Source organism: Pleurodeles waltl, chromosome 4_1, assembly GCF_031143425.1.
Source record: "Pleurodeles waltl isolate 20211129_DDA chromosome 4_1, aPleWal1.hap1.20221129, whole genome shotgun sequence".
In the NCBI taxonomy this organism is placed as follows: Eukaryota; Metazoa; Chordata; class Amphibia; order Caudata; family Salamandridae; genus Pleurodeles; species Pleurodeles waltl.
Genome location: NC_090442.1, coordinates 49,331,187 through 49,350,705, shown reverse-complemented (window position 1 = coordinate 49,350,705; position 19,519 = coordinate 49,331,187). Strand labels below are relative to the sequence as shown.

The following is a 19,519-nucleotide window of genomic DNA, read 5'->3' as shown; positions in this document are numbered from 1 at the left end:
AGGGGTCTGTGGGGGAGCCTGAGTGGATGGAGTTCATGGGCTTTTCAGTTTCTTCGTCGTTGGTTGGGGTCCAGGTGTGTAGTTGGTTGGTATGGGGGGCGTTGTGCTGTTGGTTATGTCGGTGGTGGTGACGGTGGGTGCAGATGCTGTGAAACTGTTGTGTATGTCTATGATTTTGAGGTGAAAGTAGTTGGAGAGGGAGTTGCAAGTATTTTGGGTGTGAGGGGAGTCGATGGTGCTGGATTTGGGTTTGGTGAGCTCTTTGACGATGGTAAAGAGTTCCTTGCTGTTGTGTGAGTTATTATCTATGCATTCTTTGTAGAATGACCGTTTGGTGGTCCGGATGAGTTGGTGGTGTTTGCGTATGGTTGTTTTGAGGGTGGAGAAATTGCTCATTGAGGGTTCTTGGCGCCATGCTTTCTCAATTTTGCAGCATTCACGTTTGGAGGCTTGGAGTTCTGTGGTGAACCAGGGGGCGGTCTTGATGGTTGCAGGTGTTGTTGTTTCTTTTCAGTGGGGCGAGGGAGTCTGCGCAAGTTGTTAACCATTGTGTGTCATCCCTGTTTGATGTTAAAAATTTAATAAATCCCTCTGAGGGTGAGGCACTCCAGCAGTGCTAGATGGGCACCGTCTTCGCAGCGTATCATCTGAGAGGTGCCATCAAGGTCACCTCTCCTCTTCGTGCCAGAAAAGGTTTTAGTCCTTAAGTCCTTCCAAACCAGTGGAACTTCTCTCAGAAAGCAACATGAGACTCTTGAGAGGAAAGAACAAACCAAATTCTCCAGCCTCTATAGAGTATAGATCCCAATAACTTCCACAAGAAAAAGCTGACCTCTTTGGTATCATCTAAGGAGACCCACTATACGTCAGTGGAGAAAGCATTCTCTCCACTTCCATGTCTACACCTAGATACCAGTGGATGCAGGAATGGTCTTAGTGATGATGACTGTCGGTACTGTACAGCACCCATAGGCACAACCTCCAGGCCACTGCTGCCACACCTGCAATACAGAGGGTCTTGCCCCGCACTAGGCTGCCATCGATACTGCTCCCTTTAGTACTCTGTAAGGAAAAAGGGTAAGGTACTTCTTTAGTTTTAGATGGCTACAATCAAAATCATTTCTTTGCCCATCAGAGGTTCAAAAGGGTGATTTTGGCTCAGGAGATGAATGCTGTCCATGACAATGACTGGTTCTTTTTAGCAGATCTGCAGGACAATTATTTTAATTTACTGAGCTACATTCAATCAGTATTTTTTTTTGTAAAAATCGACTGGGTGAAGCTAGGATCCCCCATGTTGTTTTTAATGTGGAGCCTGTCGTTCATTCCCACCTCATCACAAACTATCCTCACTGCGACATTCAGCAGTGATCCATCAACCCTGCGGCCTGCATTTTATTGCTACTTAAAAATACATTATGAGGGTCATTCTGACCTCGGCGGTAAAAGGCCCTTACCGCCGGTCAGAAGTCCGCCATTCTACCGCCGCGGTCATTCTGACCCACAACGGCGAAACTGCCAAAATCCCGACATCCAAGGAAGGCCGCCACATTAGCGGGCCGCGGAAAACTGGAGATGACCAAACCTCCACCGTCACGCCAACACAAACACGCCCATGCCATTCTGACCCACGAATCCACGCGGCGGTCTTTCAACCGCGGTATTCCATTGGCGGGACACACCGCCACGGTCAAAATACACACACAGCTCCAAAACCCAGCCACATTGGACAATTTGAAATACACACACCTGACACACATCCAACCAACTATAAAACACACACCCACATCACCCACAAACCCCTACGACCGAAGATCATAGACGAAGGAGAGAGAGACACATCACAGAATAGAGAGCTACATCACACAGAGGCACACTACACCATCACACACACCACATAGAAGCACAAAGCACCACACACCAACACACTCTTCACCATATACACCACCCCACACCTCATCCACACCACCCCATGGCACCCCAAAGGCACCCACGCTTTTCGGACCAAGAACTCCGGGTCATGGTGGAGGAGATCATTAGAGTCGGACCCCAGCTCTTCGGCTCACAGGTGCAGCACACCACTATAGCCAGGAAGGCGGAGCTATGGCAGCGGATCGTGGACAGGGTAAACGCGGTGGGACAGCATCCCAGAAATCGAGAGGACATCCGCAAACGTTGGAACGACTTACGGGGAAAGGTGCGCTCGATGGTCTCGCAACACAACATCGCAGTGCAGAAGACTGGCGGGGGACCCCCACCCACTCCACCCGAATTCACAGCATGGGAGCAAGAGGTACTAAACATCCTGCATCCTGATGGCTTCGCTGGAGTACACGGAGGAATGGACTCTGGTAAGTACAATCTCAACTACTTCACCCCCTCCCCCCCCCAGCATGCCAACCCCCACCACCACCCTCACCCCCAACCCCCCATCACACATCCTCCCTGAGAATGTCTCCCCAGCACAACCCACCCAACACCAACCCCTGCATGCCACCACAAACTATGGACACCCATCACCTAAGCATGACCACTGCACATACCCCCCCCCCCCCAACACCCCCACAACACCTCCCCCAAGGGAATGACAGCACTGGGGGACAAGGGCACCCATAAATCGCACACAATAGCACACACAGAAACAATAACCATACTCTCTTACCCCATGCAGGACCCGAACGCCAACACACCGGCCAGGAGGGTCCAGAAATGTCCATCCCCCCCCGGAAGAGGCACCCAGTGATGACAGCAGCTCTGTCGACCTGGAACCTGACGACCAGCCCGGACCATCGGGGACCTCTGGACAGTCGGTTCCCCACACACAGACCACAGCAGACCCAACCCCCTCGGGGAACAACAGCACAGCTCCCACCCAGCGGGCCCATGGCTCTGTCTCTAGGACAGGTCAATCAGCGGTGTGTCTGCCACTACAGGGCCCCCAGGCTAACCCACCACCCCAACAACAACAGGGACCTGGGGGCAGTGGTAGTGGGCACACCGTCCAGGGGACAGAGTCCGGGGGAAACAGGGCAACTCGGAGGGCTGCTGTGCGACAGGGGGGGGAGGAGAGGCCCAGGGAACCGACTCTCCAAGAGGCCCTCACCACCATCATGGCAGCCTACCACCGCTCACAAGAGACGATGGCGACGGTACTGGCCAGGTTCCAGGAGATCCAGGCACAGCAGGAGGAACGCTACATGGGGTTCAACGATCATCTCACCAACATCTCTACCGCCATGGGGAGCCTAGTCCAGGCCCTCCACCGGATAGAAGACACGTTGCGGGACCATGTGGCACCACACAGGGCCCCTGTCACTAGCCTGGACCAGGAACAGCCTACCACCTCCGCCGGCGCTAGTGGACAGGAGGCCCCACCACAACGACAGGCCACCAGAACCCCACCTCCTGCTGAAGAACAACCACCCCGCAAGAGGAGCCTGAGATCCAAAAAAAAGACAGAGTAGGATGTCAAGACCCCCGCCAGCATGAGATACCCCCTGAAGTCATCCCACTGTCCCACATTGCCACCCTGTCCAACCTTGAACTGCCCCTGCTCCATCCTTCCACAGGCATATGGACAATGCACCTGTGAGATTGAGAACTGGACTCTGCCATGGCCATTACTCCACCCCCACCCATCACCGTGTGAATATCATGTACCATTATCTAGCACCAAAAATAAATCACTCAATGCACTGAAATCATGCTGGAGTCAGGCTGTATTATTTACAAATGTAAAACACATTACCGATCAATTATGTTCTGTAAACTTTGTGCTGAACACATACCGAGATCAATAAGCATTAGTCCATGGGCTAACCAAGCAGAAGTCACGCAGTGGGTCATACAGCACTGAAAAGGGAAGGGAGAATCAAACATCAGTTTAAAAGAACTGGGGGGTCATAGACAAAGTTGAGAAAAACGAGGCATTCAGGGAAATTAAAATGGCGTGTGTGATTCTTACCTGTGTGCTAATGAAAATACTGTTGGATAACTCTGTCCCTGTTGTCTGGGTCGTCCTCTGAGTCTTCCTCCTCTTCACTCTCCACAGGCTCTACAGCTGCTTCAACACCACCATCTGGACCATCCTCCTGCAAGAAAGGCACCTGACGTCGCAATGCCAGATTGTGAAGCATACAGCAGGCCACGATGATCTGGCACACCTTCTTTGGTGAGTACATCAGGGATCCCCCTGTCATATGCAGACACCTAAACCTGGCCTTCAGAACCCCAAAGGTCCTTTCTATGATCCTCCTAGTTCGCCCATGGGCCTCATTGTACCGTTCCTCAGCCCTGGCCCGGGGATTCCTCACTGGGGTCAATAGCCAAGGCAGGTTGGGGTAACCAGAGTCACCTATTAGCCACACACGTTGTCTCTGTAGCTGTTCCATCACATAAGGGATGCTGCTATTACGCATCACATACGCGTCATGCACTGAACCAGGGAACATTGCATTCACATGGGAGATGTACTGGTCAGCCAAACAGACCACCTGGACGTTCATAGAATGGTAACTCTTCCTGTTTCTGTACACCTGCTCATCGTCTTTTGGGGGGACTAAGGCTACATGGGTCCCATCAATGGCACCAATTATGTTGGGAATATGTCCAAGGGCATAAAAATCACCCTTCACAGTGGGCAAATCAACCTCCTCTGGGAATATAATGTAACTCCGCATGTGTTTCGTCAGGGCAGACAACACTCTAGACAAAACCTTAGAAAACATTGGCTGAGACATTCCAGATGACATGGCCACTGTTGTCTGGAATGAGCCACTTGCAAGAAAATGGAGGACTGACAGCACCTGCACCAGAGGGGGAATTCCTGTGGGTTGGCGGATGGGGGACATCAGGGCTGGCTCCAGCTGGGCACACAGTTCATGGATGGTGGCACGGTCAAGTCGGTATCGTAGTATGATGTGGCGTTCTTCCATTGTCGACAGGTCCACCAGCGGTCGGTACACGTGAGGATTCATCCTTCTCCTCGCAAATCCCAGCGGACGGTGCCTAGGAAGGACAACATGGAGCACAGAGTCAAGATAATCACTGGTACGTTCACCACTGCTTGCATGGCACACGGTTATCTAGGTATTGAAAGGCGTGTATGTGTGGCAATGCCAGGCCTAGGCCTGTGTGTCGCAGTAGAGATAATGCCATGTGGGCCCTTGAAATGGCGGCTGCCTGACCTGTGAAGTGGGACAATGGGATGTGAGGTCACTGCGCTGGCGGAGCACACCGTGGCGGTAGGCGGTCGAAGACCGCTATACGGAGCCGCATTGGATAAAATTGAAGCCTATGGGTTTCAGGAGCCAATGACGATGTGCGCCGGCGGTCGCGGTACGCACCGCCGCGGTACGCACCGCCGCGGGCGTGACCGCCATTTTCTATCTGCTTAATCACTCGAGACCTGATCATCCACAGGAGAGGACCTATACTGCAAGTGCTGCTGTGAACTCGGTCTGGAAGTGACAATGGCTGCTGCGACTGGGGAAAGGGCCCCTGCCTTCACGTCTGACGAGTTGGAGAAGCTCGTGGATGGGGTCCTCCCCCAGTATGCGTTACTCTACGGTCCTCCAGACCAACAGGTGAGTACACCGGGTGCACATGGAATGGGCGATGCCTGTGTGGAGTGGGGTGGATGTAAGTTGGTGGGGTGGGGGGCGAATGAGGAGTGCAACGCACAACAGATGAGAGCATGTGCTATATTGCAAGGTTGGGGAGGGGGGGCCAATCACATCTAACATGCAGTAAGTTGATGATTGTTTCCTTCCCACCCTGTACATGTCACATAGGTCAGCGCCCATCAGAAAGTTGGGATTTGGCATGCCATCGCCAAGGAAGTCCGGGCCCTGGGGGTCCACGTCAGACGGGGCACCCACTGCCGCAAGAGGTGGGAGGACATCCGCTGCGGAACCAGGAAGACCGCCGAGTCACTGCTGGGGATGGCCTCCCAACCCAGGAGGGGTGCCAGTCGTACCCTGACCCCCCTGATGTCCCGGATCCTGGCGGTGGCCTACCCTGATTTGGATGGGCGCTTGAGAGCATCACAGCAGACACAAGGGGGTGAGTATCAGCACATTCAGCTATCTTTCTGCGCAGTGGAGGCGTCTGGGTGGGGGAGGAGGGTTGGGGGTGACATTAGGCCAGGGCGCTTTCTGTAGTGTAGTCCTCTCCCTTAGGCATGTCCCTGTGCTCCCGGCCCCCACCTCCGTAGGGTGACAAGTCCAGCTATTGATGGTCCAGCCTCACACATGGGTGCGCTTGTCGTCTCCTGACCTGTTGTCCGAGTCAGAAGTACTGAGTAGTGTGCCCCGAATGCGCGGCTTAGTGCATGCGGCTCCTGTGTCTGTCCTCTCCGCCAACGGTGTTGACATTGCATGCACTCAACCAGGTCTTCTCTTTCTCCCCCCACCCTTCTTCTTCATCTTCTTGTGCATGTGTGCATTAGCATCATCAGGCGGAGGAGATTTGGCATCGGAGCACGAGGGAGCTGCAAGCCACAAGGCCCCGGTGGGCACAGGAACAGACACCGAGGGCCCAAGTGAGCCGGAGGGCGAGGGGAGCACCACGACAGGGACCGCTGGTGAGAGCAGCGACAGCGACACGTCCTCGGATGGGAGCTCCCTAGCGGTGGCGGCAAGATCCGGGCCCCCCGCCTCTACAGGTACAGCCGCCACCCAGCGCACCAGCCCCGCCCTCCCAGCAGCCCCTCAGCCTACGCTCCGTGCCCGCTCACCCAGGAAGGCGGGCGTCTCCTTCGCCCCAGGCACCTCAGCCCCTGCCCCTGTTACCCCTGCTGCCCTCAGTGAGGAGGTCATTGATCTCCTCAGGACACTCATTGTTGGGCAGACTACCCTTTTGAATGCCATCCAGGGGGTAGAAAGGGAGGTGCATCGGAGCAATGCCTACCTGGAGGGCATTCATTCGGGTCAGGCTGCCCATCAACGATCGTTCAATGCTCTGGCCTCAGCACTGACGGCAGCCATTGTCCCTGTTTCCAGCCTCCCTCTTCTGACTGCCTCCACCCTGTCTCTGTCTCCTGTTCCTCAGCCTATCCCATCCACACCATCTGACCAGCCTGCACACACCTCAACACCCAAGGGCAGCTCATCCAGACACAAGCACCACAGATCCCACAAACACTCACCCAAGCAACACCCAGATGCAGACATCCCAACAGTCACTACCACCCCTGTGTCCCCCTCCTCCTCGTCTCCCTCCTCCCTCCCTGTGACGTCTCCACTCACACCTGCATGCACACCAACATCAGCCAGTGCTTCCATCACCACCACACCCTCCTGTACAGTCCGCACGCGTGCAGTCACCACCCCCACTGCCATTTACACGTCCCCTGTGTCCTCTCCCACTGTGTCTGTCACCACCCCTTCCAAGACACACAAACGCAGGCAGACACCCACCCAACAGACATCCACCTCACAACAGCCTACAGCACCTGCACCTTCACCCAATGACAGCACACCTGACTCTCCTACAACCACATCCTCTTCCTCCACTTCCATCTCCACTTCTCCTACCTTTTACCTTGGCCCTAAAAAAGTTTTCCTGGCTAATCTTGACCTCTTCCCCTCCGATGACCTACCCCCTCCATCTGCAAAGAGTCCCAAGAGCACCACAGCCACCACCAGCCCAACTTCGGGTGTCACTGTTGTGCATGGGTTCTGGAGCCCACCCTTTGCCAGCAGTGACACTTCCATCAGCAGCAAGGACACATCCAGCGCCCCCCCCCCGGCAAGAGGACCAGGAAACACAAGGGCCGCCGTGCGAAGACTGACACGGCTGCCCCCAAGGAGCAGAGTTCGCCCACTTCACCAGCCACAACGTCTAGGGGAGGCAAGGGCCCGAGAGCCCCATCTAAGGAGCGTAAGGGCAGCAGGGCGGAGACGTCAGCCAGCAGGAGCGCGGAGCAGGTGGGCCCCACATGCCACATCCCAGCTGGAAAGGAGGACACCAAAGGGCCCAGGACTCCGTCACCGAAGGGCCCAGGAACATCACGGCCGGAGGGCGTCTGAGCACGGAGTCCAGGCCAGGTCTGGCTCCCTTGAACCTACTGGATGTGCACCGCTGAACAGGGCCCGCCGTGAAGATAGGCACCGCTGAACAGGGCCCGCCGTGCAGAAGAGCACCGCTGAACAGGGCCCGCCGTGAAGATAGGCACTGCTGAACAGGGCCCGCCGTGAAGATAGGCACCGCTGAACAGGGCCCGCCGTGAAGATAGGCACCGCTGAACAGGGCCCGCCGTGCAGAAGAGCACTGCTGAACAGGGCCCGCCGTGCAGAAGAGCACTGCTGAACAGGGCCTGCCGTGCAGAAGAGCACCGCTGAACAGGGCCCGCCGTGAAGATAGGCACCGCTGAACAGGGCCCACCGTGCAGAAGAGCACCGCTGAACAGGGCCCGCCGTGAAGATAGGCACCGCTGAACAGGGCCCGCCGTGCAGAAGAGCACCGCTGAACAGGGCCCGCCGTGCAGAAGAGCACCGCTCCGCTGGGCCCTTCCTGTCAAGCACCGCTCCGCTGGGCCCCTTCATCTCAAGCACCGCTCCGCTGGGCCCCGCCGTCTCAAGCACCGCTCCGCTGGGCCCCGCCGTCTCAAGCACCGCTCCGCTGGGCCCCGCCGTCTCAAGCACCGCTCCGCTGGGCCCCGCCGTCTCAAGCACCGCTCCGCTGGGCCCTTCCTGTCAAGCACCGCTCCGCTGGGCCCCGCCGTCTCAAGCACCGCTCCGCTGGGCCCCTTCATCTCAAGCACCGCTCCGCTGGGCCCCTTCATCTCAAGCACCGCTCCGCTGGGCCCCGTCGTCTCAAGCACCGCTCCGCTGGGCCCCGCCGTCTCAAGCACTGTTTATGGTTCACTGTGCCCACCATGCCTCCTCCTTGACCAGTGGAGACTATTATCCACTTGAGAGACAGTGGCTTTGCACTCCCCACGATGGCAGAGAGGGCAAGCCACCCACTGTAGAGACTTGAGAGACTGTGGCTTTGCACTCCCCAGGATGGCACAGTGGGCAAGCCAGCCACTGTAGAGACTTGAGAGACTGTGGCTTTGCACTCCCCAGGATGGTACAGTGGGCAACCCACCCACTGTAGAGACTTGATAGACTGTGGCTTTGCACTCCCCAGGATGGCAGAGTGGGCAACCCACCCACTGTAGAGACTTGAGAGACTGTGGCTTTGCACTCCCCAGGATGGTACAGTGGGCAACCCACCCACTGTAGAGACTTGAGAGACTGTGGCTTTGCACTCCCCAGGATGGCAGAGTGGGCAACCCACCCACTGTAGAGACTTGAGAGACTGTGGCTTTGCACTCCCCAGGATGGTACAGTGGGCAACCCACCCACTGTAGAGACTTGAGAGACTGTGGCTTTGCACTCCCCAGGATGGCAGAGTGGGCAACCCACCCACTGTAGAGACTTGAGAGACTGTGGCTTTGCACTCCCCAGGATGGCACAGTGGGCATGGTGGCCCCTTCGTGGATCTTGCGTCGTGGACTCATGTGGCTGTGGTGCCCCCCCCTTCCCTTCCCCCTGAGGTGCCTGTAGTATTTTCATCAGATGCCCCTGCAGTGTTCTCTCCAAAGGACTCAGGTCTCCTGTGTGGGCTTGGCCCTTGTGTCGCTACACTGTAGCCCACGGACTGTTCCATTTGACTTGGATGTAGCGGACTAATTGCCTCGGTTCGCCATGGCAGTGTGTATAGTATTATTTTGTTATAGATATTTTGCATAGTTGCCAATACATCTCAGAGTCTATTTTTTATATAAAAATTTGGTTCACAATTTAATTATGTCTTTGCATTTTTCAGGGGGGTTTGGGTGGTGTCACTGTGCATTGTTGCTCTGCATTGGTGTGTACATAGTTTGGGGGGGGTGGGGGTCGCATATGTGTGTGCCCGTAACCTTTCCTCCTCCCCCCTCCCGTGTGTCGTAGGTGCAGTACTCACTGTTGTCATCTGCGCCGGAGTTCGTACTCGTGGTAGATGAGCAGGTAGGATGTTTAATTCGGGTTCCACGTACTCGTGGAGTGTGTTTTGGTGAGCGTTTTCCCGTCCGTAGTCTGTTTCCGCCGTGTTTTTATCGGCGGGGCTTCCGCCCCGGAAAAGGTGGCGGATTGGTGAGTTGTAATACTGTGGGCGGTACATTGTCTGCCGCCTGCCTGTTGGCGGTGACCGCCGCGCTGTTTGTCTGTACCGCGGTGGCGGTCGGAGTGTTAATGTGGCGGGCTGTGTTGGCGGTTTCCGCCAGGGTCAGAATTCCATTTTTTGGACCGCCGGCCTGTTGGCGGGTTGGCCGCCGCTTTATCACCGACCGCCAGGGTTAGAATCACCCCCTTATTTTCTAAGCAGAACAGTGTTCTTCTATTGCGTTTATAACACTGAGGACACAATTGATCTGTTTTCTTAGTTGCTGTGGAGTATGTCATGCTTTCTGTAGCCACTCCTGCCACAGCCTGTGCTGATACGCAACTGGATCCTGCATTTTCTGAACTGTAAGAAACGGTATAGGTGGCAAGGCTGCACACCGAAGCTGTTAAAATCAGACAGTTTCTTTTTTCTCTACAGAAGATTGGCACTCTCATTGGTCAGGTGCACAAAAGTACTTTTCTTCTTGGAAGTTGGACGAAACTTGAACATACATGCAGAATTTATTCTCGTCTACAGCAGGCAGACACGGCAGACCATAAACCATAAGCGTTGCATAGAAATATCTACTCTTGATGATGAATGAACTGCAGGGTCTGTGATTCATAAAGCTATGCAGATGGCTACTGTGCTGTGAAGTTATCTAGCGCACATATGGGCCCCAGCTGCGTGCAGCAGTAGGTCATAGTTGGGGTTTGCAGCTGAGTGCCTCAATTGCAGACTATGAATGCTTACAGTTCCTCTTTACCAGTCAGGTCAGGAAAACATAGAATGCGCCACAAATGAAGACGAAGTCATAACTATGGATAATTCAGAAAATGTCAACAACTGCCACAAGCATCTGTGGCTCAAATATACCACAGCAGTGAGGCATACTGTACTGCAAGGCGGCAGCACCCAAATGCAACTCTTGTGCACCAATCTGCGTGACATCCGCCAGTGGGCATAGTAAAAAGATGGTGTACCAGTCTGTCAAACAGGAGCAACAGCATCAACAGCTGCTGTTCACACCGTCCAGTCCCATAAAGCAAACATAGATCCTCACACAGTTCACACTTTATTACTTCTTCCCCTAAAGAGGACCAAGGCCCTAAATCAGATGCAGTCAGCATTTACAAGACTGCTTCAACAAGAACCGATGGCTGTAACAAGCTAATGTATTACGCATTTACCAGCTTGTTTCAAAAATATCGAAGTGTAGTGATGCAAGAGTGTTCTCGGAATGGAACAGTCCCTGGCAAAACATCAAGCTGGGCTGAGACCCGGTGTCACTGGCTTCTTCCCATTCATCAGTTTCTCTGGCCTTTCCTTGGAAACAGTTTCCACGAGGGCCGCTCTATGTCCCTCATTTTGTGAATCCATTCTCGAACACTTTAAGGGCCAGATGTAGGAAACTTTTTACCGACTCGCAAAAATTGCGACCTGATTTTGCGACTCGCAATACGAAGTCGCAAACCAAATGCACAAGCCAGTCGCAAATTGCGACTAGTCGCAAACAGTCCATTTTGCACACCCAGATTAGCACTGATTCCGAACAGGTGGTAACCAGAACCAAAGTATAAAAGGAGACCCAGAAGGCTTCTGGCTTTCTCACAATGGCTGCACTATACGTGATTGCATGGAGGAGGAGAGTCCAGGCTGCCCAGCAGAGGAGGAGGAGGCAGAGACAGGAGAGGATATACCGAACCAGACAGACACTATTTCAACAAACTGAGGATGAGATTTTTGATAAATACAGACTGAGCAGCGCAGTTATCCTAGACATCATTGAACTGCTGAAACCTCAGCTAGAACGCCAGACAATACGCGGCTGCGCCATCCCCACACATGTGCAAGTGCTCTGCTCACTGCACCTCTTGGCCTCGGGTAGCTATCAGGGGGTGATTGTAGTGGCAGGTGAGGTATCCCAAAGTGCCCTCTCAAGATTCTTCAGACGTTTCCTAGATGCCATACTCGCACACATGTCCAGATATATATACCTTCCCAGGAATGAGGAGGAAATTAACAGCACCATGTTGTACTTCTACAGAATTGCCAACTTCCCCCATGTAATAGGGTGTGTGGACGGGACACATATACCAATTTGCCCACCTGCAAATCTGGAATATGTGTTCCGCAATAGGAAATGTACCCACTCACTAAACATCCAGGTGGTATGTGACACCCATAATGTCATTACTGACATTGTGGCTAAATATCCAGGGAGTACATATGATGCATACATATTCAGGCACAGTGGGGTACACCAACGCCTAGAACGTGGGGAGTTTGGCGAAGGATATTTATTAGGTACTGTGTAGTACACTCTGATGTCTGCGTAACCCTGTGATGCCCTGCTAATTTTGGCTCTTTTGTCACACAGGTGACAGTGCATATGCCCTGAGACCATGGATACTCACCCCATACCTAACACCTGGCAATCAGAATGAGAGGCGATACAACACTGGACATCGACGGACCAGATCTGTCATAGAGAGGACGTTCAGCTTGTTGAAGTCACGATTCCGATGCCTGCACAAAAGTGGAGGGGCACTCCAGTATGCCCCAGATACTGCATGCAAGATTGTTGCTACTTGTGCCATCCTACACAACATTGCCACCAGACGTGGGCTATATCTCACCCCTGACGACACAGATTCGGAGGATGAGGAGCAAGAACTACCATACCGACAGCCTGGGGATGGAAGCATTGCAATGGAGGGCAGACAGAGACGGAACCACATTGCAACCCACTTCTTTGGCAGGTACGTGGCAACCGTGACAACACTCACTAATGTAAGACACACATAGCCCAATTGTGTAGTACAACAAATTATCCCTTTAATTTCAGGAATATAATGAAGAAAATATAGTCAACTAAACTGCATGAAGAAAGCAAAAAGTAAAGTCTGACACATTTAGTTCATGTGCCTCAGTCACAACACAGATTGGTAGCTCACAGCCTCCTGCGACTACGGACACCATGGCTCAATCCAGGTTGGTCCCCTGATTCTTGCCGGGCACGGCTACTCCGCAGGATTCGTGCATCAGTGGCAGATACACTGCTGACACTGGAGATCTCCTCGCTATCCTGAGGGGTATCGCCAATGCCCCTTGCTGCCTGGTTGGTCTCTAGCAGGTCCACTGCATGGCTGATGCGCCCAAGTCCTCTTGCAAAATGGCCAAGTTCAACCTGCAGCTTCACTGTGCGCCTTGACAGGCAGGTTGTTGTGGTTGCAAGGCGCCCAATTGAAACACTCAGTCTGTCCAAACGGGAAGCAGTTTTGCGCTCCCTGCGCCTTGCATGTGCCCTATCTGCCACCATTTCCCTGACCACGTTGTTTATGTAACTAGTAAGGTTTGCTATGTTTGTGTTCATAGCAGTGAACTGGTTGTCCACATTGGCAGAACCCTGGGAGAGTGTGTGCTGCAGTCTGTTCAGGTTCCTATTCTTCACCCGCATGTGTCTGTTTTGCAGCCGGTGACTTTGCAGTAAGGATGCCTCCAGTCCCAACAATTGTTCGTCGGTGACATCCTCCTCACTCTCTGACTGCATTGGGCGTTGCCGTCTCCGCACAGAGCCAGCTGACCTATGTGGTTGACTCTCCCTCATCATTGGCCCCGGTGCCACGTTGGCTTCCTCAAAACCCAGATCAGCCTCATCCATGTCCTCTGGTGCATATTGGACGGGTGGTGTTGTCATGCCCTCCCCTGCAGTTTCTGTGGCTGCCTCGTCTTGTGTGTGTGTGGCTGGTTCATCTCCCTGTACAGTAGGGCTGTTGGTGGGTCCTTGTGGGAGACCTGTGGAACACAGGGGATACACTGTCAGTGCCTCACATATGTTTGATGTCTCAGAATAAATATTTCTCAATATTTGTACTACATTGCCCATAATGCACTGTTCTATAAGTGTCAATATATGAATGGAGCTAATCTGGAGGTGCATGCTTATGTGTAATGTGGTTGTGTGCATGGTGCATAGAGTGGTGTAAATAAGTTAATTTTGGTACTTGTGGATGTTTCCTGGAGCTGAACGGTCAAGGTGTCCAATTCCAAGTACTGCCTCCAACTCCAGAGTGGTCTCCACCATGGTCTCTATGACTGTAGGGGGTGATACTGTAGATGGGCCTCCTCCAGTGCCATGCATCTCCCTCATACGCTCAGCCACCCTTTCATTGGTCCTGGACTGGAGGTCGTACCACCTTTTGCGAACCTCATCTATTGTGCGGTGGCTGACTCCAATGGCATTAATCTTTGTGAGGATGTCCTGCGGGTGTCAGGGACAATCATTTCTGCCTTTCCAAACAATACATCATGGTGCAGGCATCACTCCTCTGTTAGCACCTCTAGCTCCTTCTCTGAAAACTCCAGTTTTCTTTTCTTGCCAGCACTGGGTGTCTCCTTGTCCTGAAATGCCTTTGTCGAAGTATCTCCTCTCAGCTGGGTGTTAATCTGCTGTTTGGGCTGGGTAGGCTCCTCCCTGTTCCATGGGGGTACTTCCTGGTTCTGATGTCATCACTCAGAACTAGGAAGAGGGTTTTTCACTATTTTATTTGCACCTGTGTGCAATTTGCGAGTCAGTCGCAATTTTTGACTCAGGACCACACCCCTGTGCAATTTGCGACCTCGCAAATTGCGAACTCGCAAATAGCGATTTCGCAAATTGTTAGGTCGCAAATTGCGGTGCGACTCCGCACCGAATCGCTATTTGGTATAGCGATTTTTACGTGCATCTCGTTTTGCGAGTTGGAAATAGCGATTCGCAAGGAGTCGCTATTTCCGACTCGCACATTTTTTTGTTCCTACATCTGGCCCCAAGTCTATTACAACTGTATTTACGCCCACTTTCATTGGAGGGCAAGATTCTTCCTCTCACCTGAGGAGGCATTGTCCTAAGTCCCGTTTACTGTATTTGGCCATCTTGTTGAACTGAGTGACTCTGCTCATCTTATCTTTCACCATGGAAGAGAATCCAGGTACCCAGTGACACTCAACTTATAGCAGTGCCCTCGTGTAACAGAAAGTACCCAAATATTTCTCTCTAAGCACCCTGTGTCTTAGCCCTACTCATTTGCACTGGAATTGGTGGCCCCAATCTGTCTATCCTGTGTCCCATCTGGCCTTTGAGCAGCACAAGCAGGTTCATTGCACCTCTCAATTTTATTGCAGAACCTTCCCCGCCCAGAAGGTCTTGTTTAGAAGTCATCACACCTTGCAGTCTCTTAAGATATACGGTGACGTTTTACCCCAACTAAAAGCAGCGCTGTTTTATTGCCTTTAATGGGAGTAACCAGCCAGTCACAGTGAGAGAGAAATCCAACCCCTCAAAAGACAACAGTTTGACAATCTGTTCACTTATAGAGCAAAGTGGAACCACCAAAATAGCTCTAAATATAGGGCACTATCTTTTGCCCTTCTAGTTTTACATATGACTGTGTCATTTCCCATCCCTTGCCACTATAATTTCCCACCAGAGATGGGGAGAACCCTATTCATCCATAGTCTGGATGAAGGAGTGGCGGGTGAGAGCAGACCGGCTACACCGGTCCGTTACTCCACCAACAGTCCTAGTGATCACCACCCCCATTCTCCTCCACTCATGATCACAAAAAAAAACACTCAGCCTTCTCTTCGGAGTGATCACTTGCATCCCAAAATGTCCGTGCCATGAGTCTGTATCTTTGTGTCAATGGGATCAATCGCAGACAAATGTCTCAACTGGTTGATCCTACAAATGCGTCTTAGCTTTAGTCGCTCCACCAAAACCCTTGGATCCCTCATCTGTCTTCTCTTCTTTGCTGCCCTGCAGCAACACTTTCTAGGCAGTGATAGAACAATTGCACAGTGAGGCTCTCCCCCTTCTTTGCTGCACATGAGCCATGGGCAGGAAACAGAGATACTTACCAGCTGAACAAGGCTCTGCTAGGGCTCTCCAGAACAGATCACTCCTCCAGCGATTTGTGTACAGCCCATGTTCAACAAGAGGTAAATCATCCCATTAGCAGGGTTTAGCTCACATAATTATTATTCTTGATAGTGCTACTTAAATGGCACTGAGAGCAAACTCAGCAAAATGTCTATTTGATCATTACTGGGATAATAAAAACTCTGGTATACAACCGTATACCAATTTGTTTTAATGATGGGGCACTTCCAGGAATAAATGAATATACATTTAAATGTTTCTTAAAATGTATTTACCTTCTGTCATTAACAGAATCTTATATTACTCGCAACATTTACCAAAAACTCCAGGTGAGTCTATCCCTTTGTAGGGGATAGCTGCTATGAGCACATATGCCTGGCAAGAGCACACTTTTACAAATTTCCAACCCCAATATTCAGCGGCACACGTGTCCAATACCACACATGTTTCAAAAACGAAAGAGCTACGCATCGTGTGCTAAGAAGCACACATTGGACTTGGAGGCCGCTATACAATAACAGCACAAGACTTTGCCTCGAATTCTGGACAGTGAATGGATCTTGTGTGAGCAGTGATATTTGGGGCAACAAACGAACATGAAACTAAGAGCATGAACCATGTAAGCTAATATTTCAAATGGGAAGGACCAATATAGAGATGATGAAAAAAGGCAAAAGAAACAAACATGCCATTTGTTTCATTACAAACCAAATCCCAATCAAACCACCATCACGAAGTAAGAGCCAAAGCAAATAACTAGAGCAGAGTAGATGAAACTCTGTGCTAGTGTTGGGATCAAGGATGCCTCCTTTGTGTATATTTGGCGTTTTTTACTCACGTATATGATTATTGGTGCTTCCTTTCATCTCCGGGTCCTGGCCATCCACAGAGCAATCTTCTTGCTCTTCTTTGATGTTTGGATCAATAGTTGGTTTGGTGTTTGCCATTACTGCAAAAAATGATACATTACCAAAACAGTGCCTAGAAAAGGAGACTCAAAAGACAATTACTCAGCAGTTCGTGAAAGGGGCTCATAGAAAAGGACACGACACAGGAGCAGTAGGATGACCTTGTAGGTCAGTGTCAAAGACCCTCAGTGTGAGTTGGAAAAGATAAACAAAGTGTGGGGACTGTATAATGCGGCAGAGGGTAAAGGCATGTGGGAAATATACAACTTTCAACACCTATCAGATACTCAGGGGTAGAAGGGTGTTTTCTCCATCACCATTGGGATTGTAGGCATTTTTTCAAGTGAGCCTTGTTTACTCACCTGTTATAATATTGAGGCTTCTCTTTATCTCAAAGTCGTCGTAATCATGTCCTATGGGCCAGTCCTTTTTCTCCTCCTTGATGTCTGAAGAAACAGCAGGCATGGAGTCTACCGTAACTGAGAAAATAAAATGAGACCCAGGAGAAATACAATCACAGACGTGCACCTAAAGGCTGCAAAAAAAGGTTCAAGAAAACTAGAGGAAGAGGAGAAGGGAGAGGCAGAGGGAGAAATGTTTGAAAATTGGTGACTTCTTCTCTAATATTAAACTTTCACTCCTCACAGTTACTCAATGCTATATCCAAACCCACTGTTGTTGAACGTATATGTTGCACCTTTAGGTGAACAATTACACAACTTGGGGTTGTATTTTCCCAGGTACACTGATGATACTCAGTCATACCTGAAAATGGACTGCACAAATAAAATCCCTTCCATACTCCCTTGCATATCACAGGTCAGTGCATGGGTGAGACAAAAAAACAGAAACATATTCTGCAAAAAGCCTGAGTTCCTTAATCAGACAGAGGAGGGGCATGGTTACTTTGTAGTTCTCTAGTCAAAGACCTTCACTGTGGGCTGGGGAGAATAAACAGGGTTTGGAGAGCGGCTGTATAATTCTGAAGCAATTAGGGTCGATATATCTGTCAACATCTGTCAGAAGTAAAGGGACAAGGAAAAAGTAGGCCTGTCAACAGCTCTCAGATACTAAGGAGTAGAGGGATGTTTTCTATGTCACCATTAGGGTTTAGGGAGGGCATTTGTACATCTTTTTCAAAAGGACCTTGTTTACTCACCTGTAATAATATTGAGGCTTCTCTTTATCTCACAGTCCTCATCCTCGTGTTCCACGGGACAGGCCTGTGCCTCCTCCTTGATCTTAGATGAAACAGCAGGTATTGTGTCTACCATTACTGTGAAAAATAAAATGAGACTCAGGAGAAATACAACACAGAAGACCATTTAAAGCCTGTAATTTTTTTTTTAAAGAAATCAAGAGGAAGACAGGGAGGACAAAGGAGATAGAGAGGCAGAGGGAGAAATGTGTGAAAATTGGGGACTTCTTTTCTAATATTAAACTTTCATCCTTCAGAGATAATCAAGGCTCAGTCCTAACCCGCTGCTGTTCAACTTCTATGTTACACCTGCAGGTGAACAATTACACAACTTGGGATTCTATTTCCACCGGCACACTGATGATACTCAGACGTACCAGAAAATGGACTGCACAAATTAAATACCTACCATTCCCACTTGCATGTCATGGGTCAGGGCAAGGATGAGACTGATAAAAGTGAAAAATATTGTGCAATAAGGCTGAATTCTTAATCCTCTGTCTTAAACCCAATCACCAGTTTCCATCAGAACTTTAAGGCTAGTGTCCAAATAACAGTAATTTCAAGCTTCGAATAAGGGGTGCCTCATAGATGGTCTTCCTAAGAAAAGAATGTCCTCCTCCCCCAAACTGATTCTGCAGTCTGCTGACCACTGATCTCTGGCACCAGAAAATGTGAAATTTGACTATATGATGACTCAATGATCTACCCTTGAATCATTAAGCACATACAGGAAAGTATATATCATATAAAAAGCATTACGCCACCGAGTACATTAAAATCCAAATCAATATCTCTGGGTTGAACAAAATGCTTAGAAGTCAAAGGTTTCTTCTTTTTGAAACCCAAAACTTCACAGAATAATCCACTGTGAGGAGCGCCTCTGAGAATGTTCCTACGATCTTGAACTCTGTGTCAGTTAATATCCGACTTGCCACAAGTCTGGCCCAAGTCAAAAGTGAACTAAAGAACCACATTGTAAACCTACATCAGTAACACCCGATTGTGCTCCAACTTCTGCTTGATCACAAAATACTTTTTAATCATGCATTAGATTTTGTTTTATATCCTCTTAAGTAGATCTTTTGTCCGTTGCATGTGTGCAACTCACAAGGGTATTTATGGTTCACAATTCTATTTTGATCTCGCCCTCCCATTTGTGCTAACAGACTGAATTAACTTGCTACATTATTCTCATTATGGGCTTCCCTTTTGCTGTTTTCCATCTTGTCAGTCTCCTAGTTACTTACTGTTTTACTTGTTCTTCATGCTGTAAAGAACTCTCCCGATGCAGCACCTGAGCCTGTTCAGATTTACTAAGGATTCCAGCATACTTAAGGTCAGAAGGTCCAGAGA

The 19,519-nt window shown here is 50.8% G+C and overlaps 1 protein-coding gene across 1 annotated transcript in view; it reads right to left on the bottom strand.

The window, feature by feature from the left end:
- Positions 1-19,519, bottom strand: part of LOC138286972 (uncharacterized) — a 248,419-nt gene that overhangs the window by 11,163 nt on the left and 217,737 nt on the right. The window contains exons 21-23 of the mRNA XM_069227341.1: positions 18,125-18,241; positions 17,328-17,444; positions 16,896-17,006 (exon numbers count right to left, since the gene is read on the bottom strand). Of these exons, the coding sequence (XP_069083442.1) occupies positions 16,896-17,006; positions 17,328-17,444; positions 18,125-18,241 (345 nt within the window). The remainder of the gene's footprint in view (positions 1-16,895; positions 17,007-17,327; positions 17,445-18,124; positions 18,242-19,519) is intronic.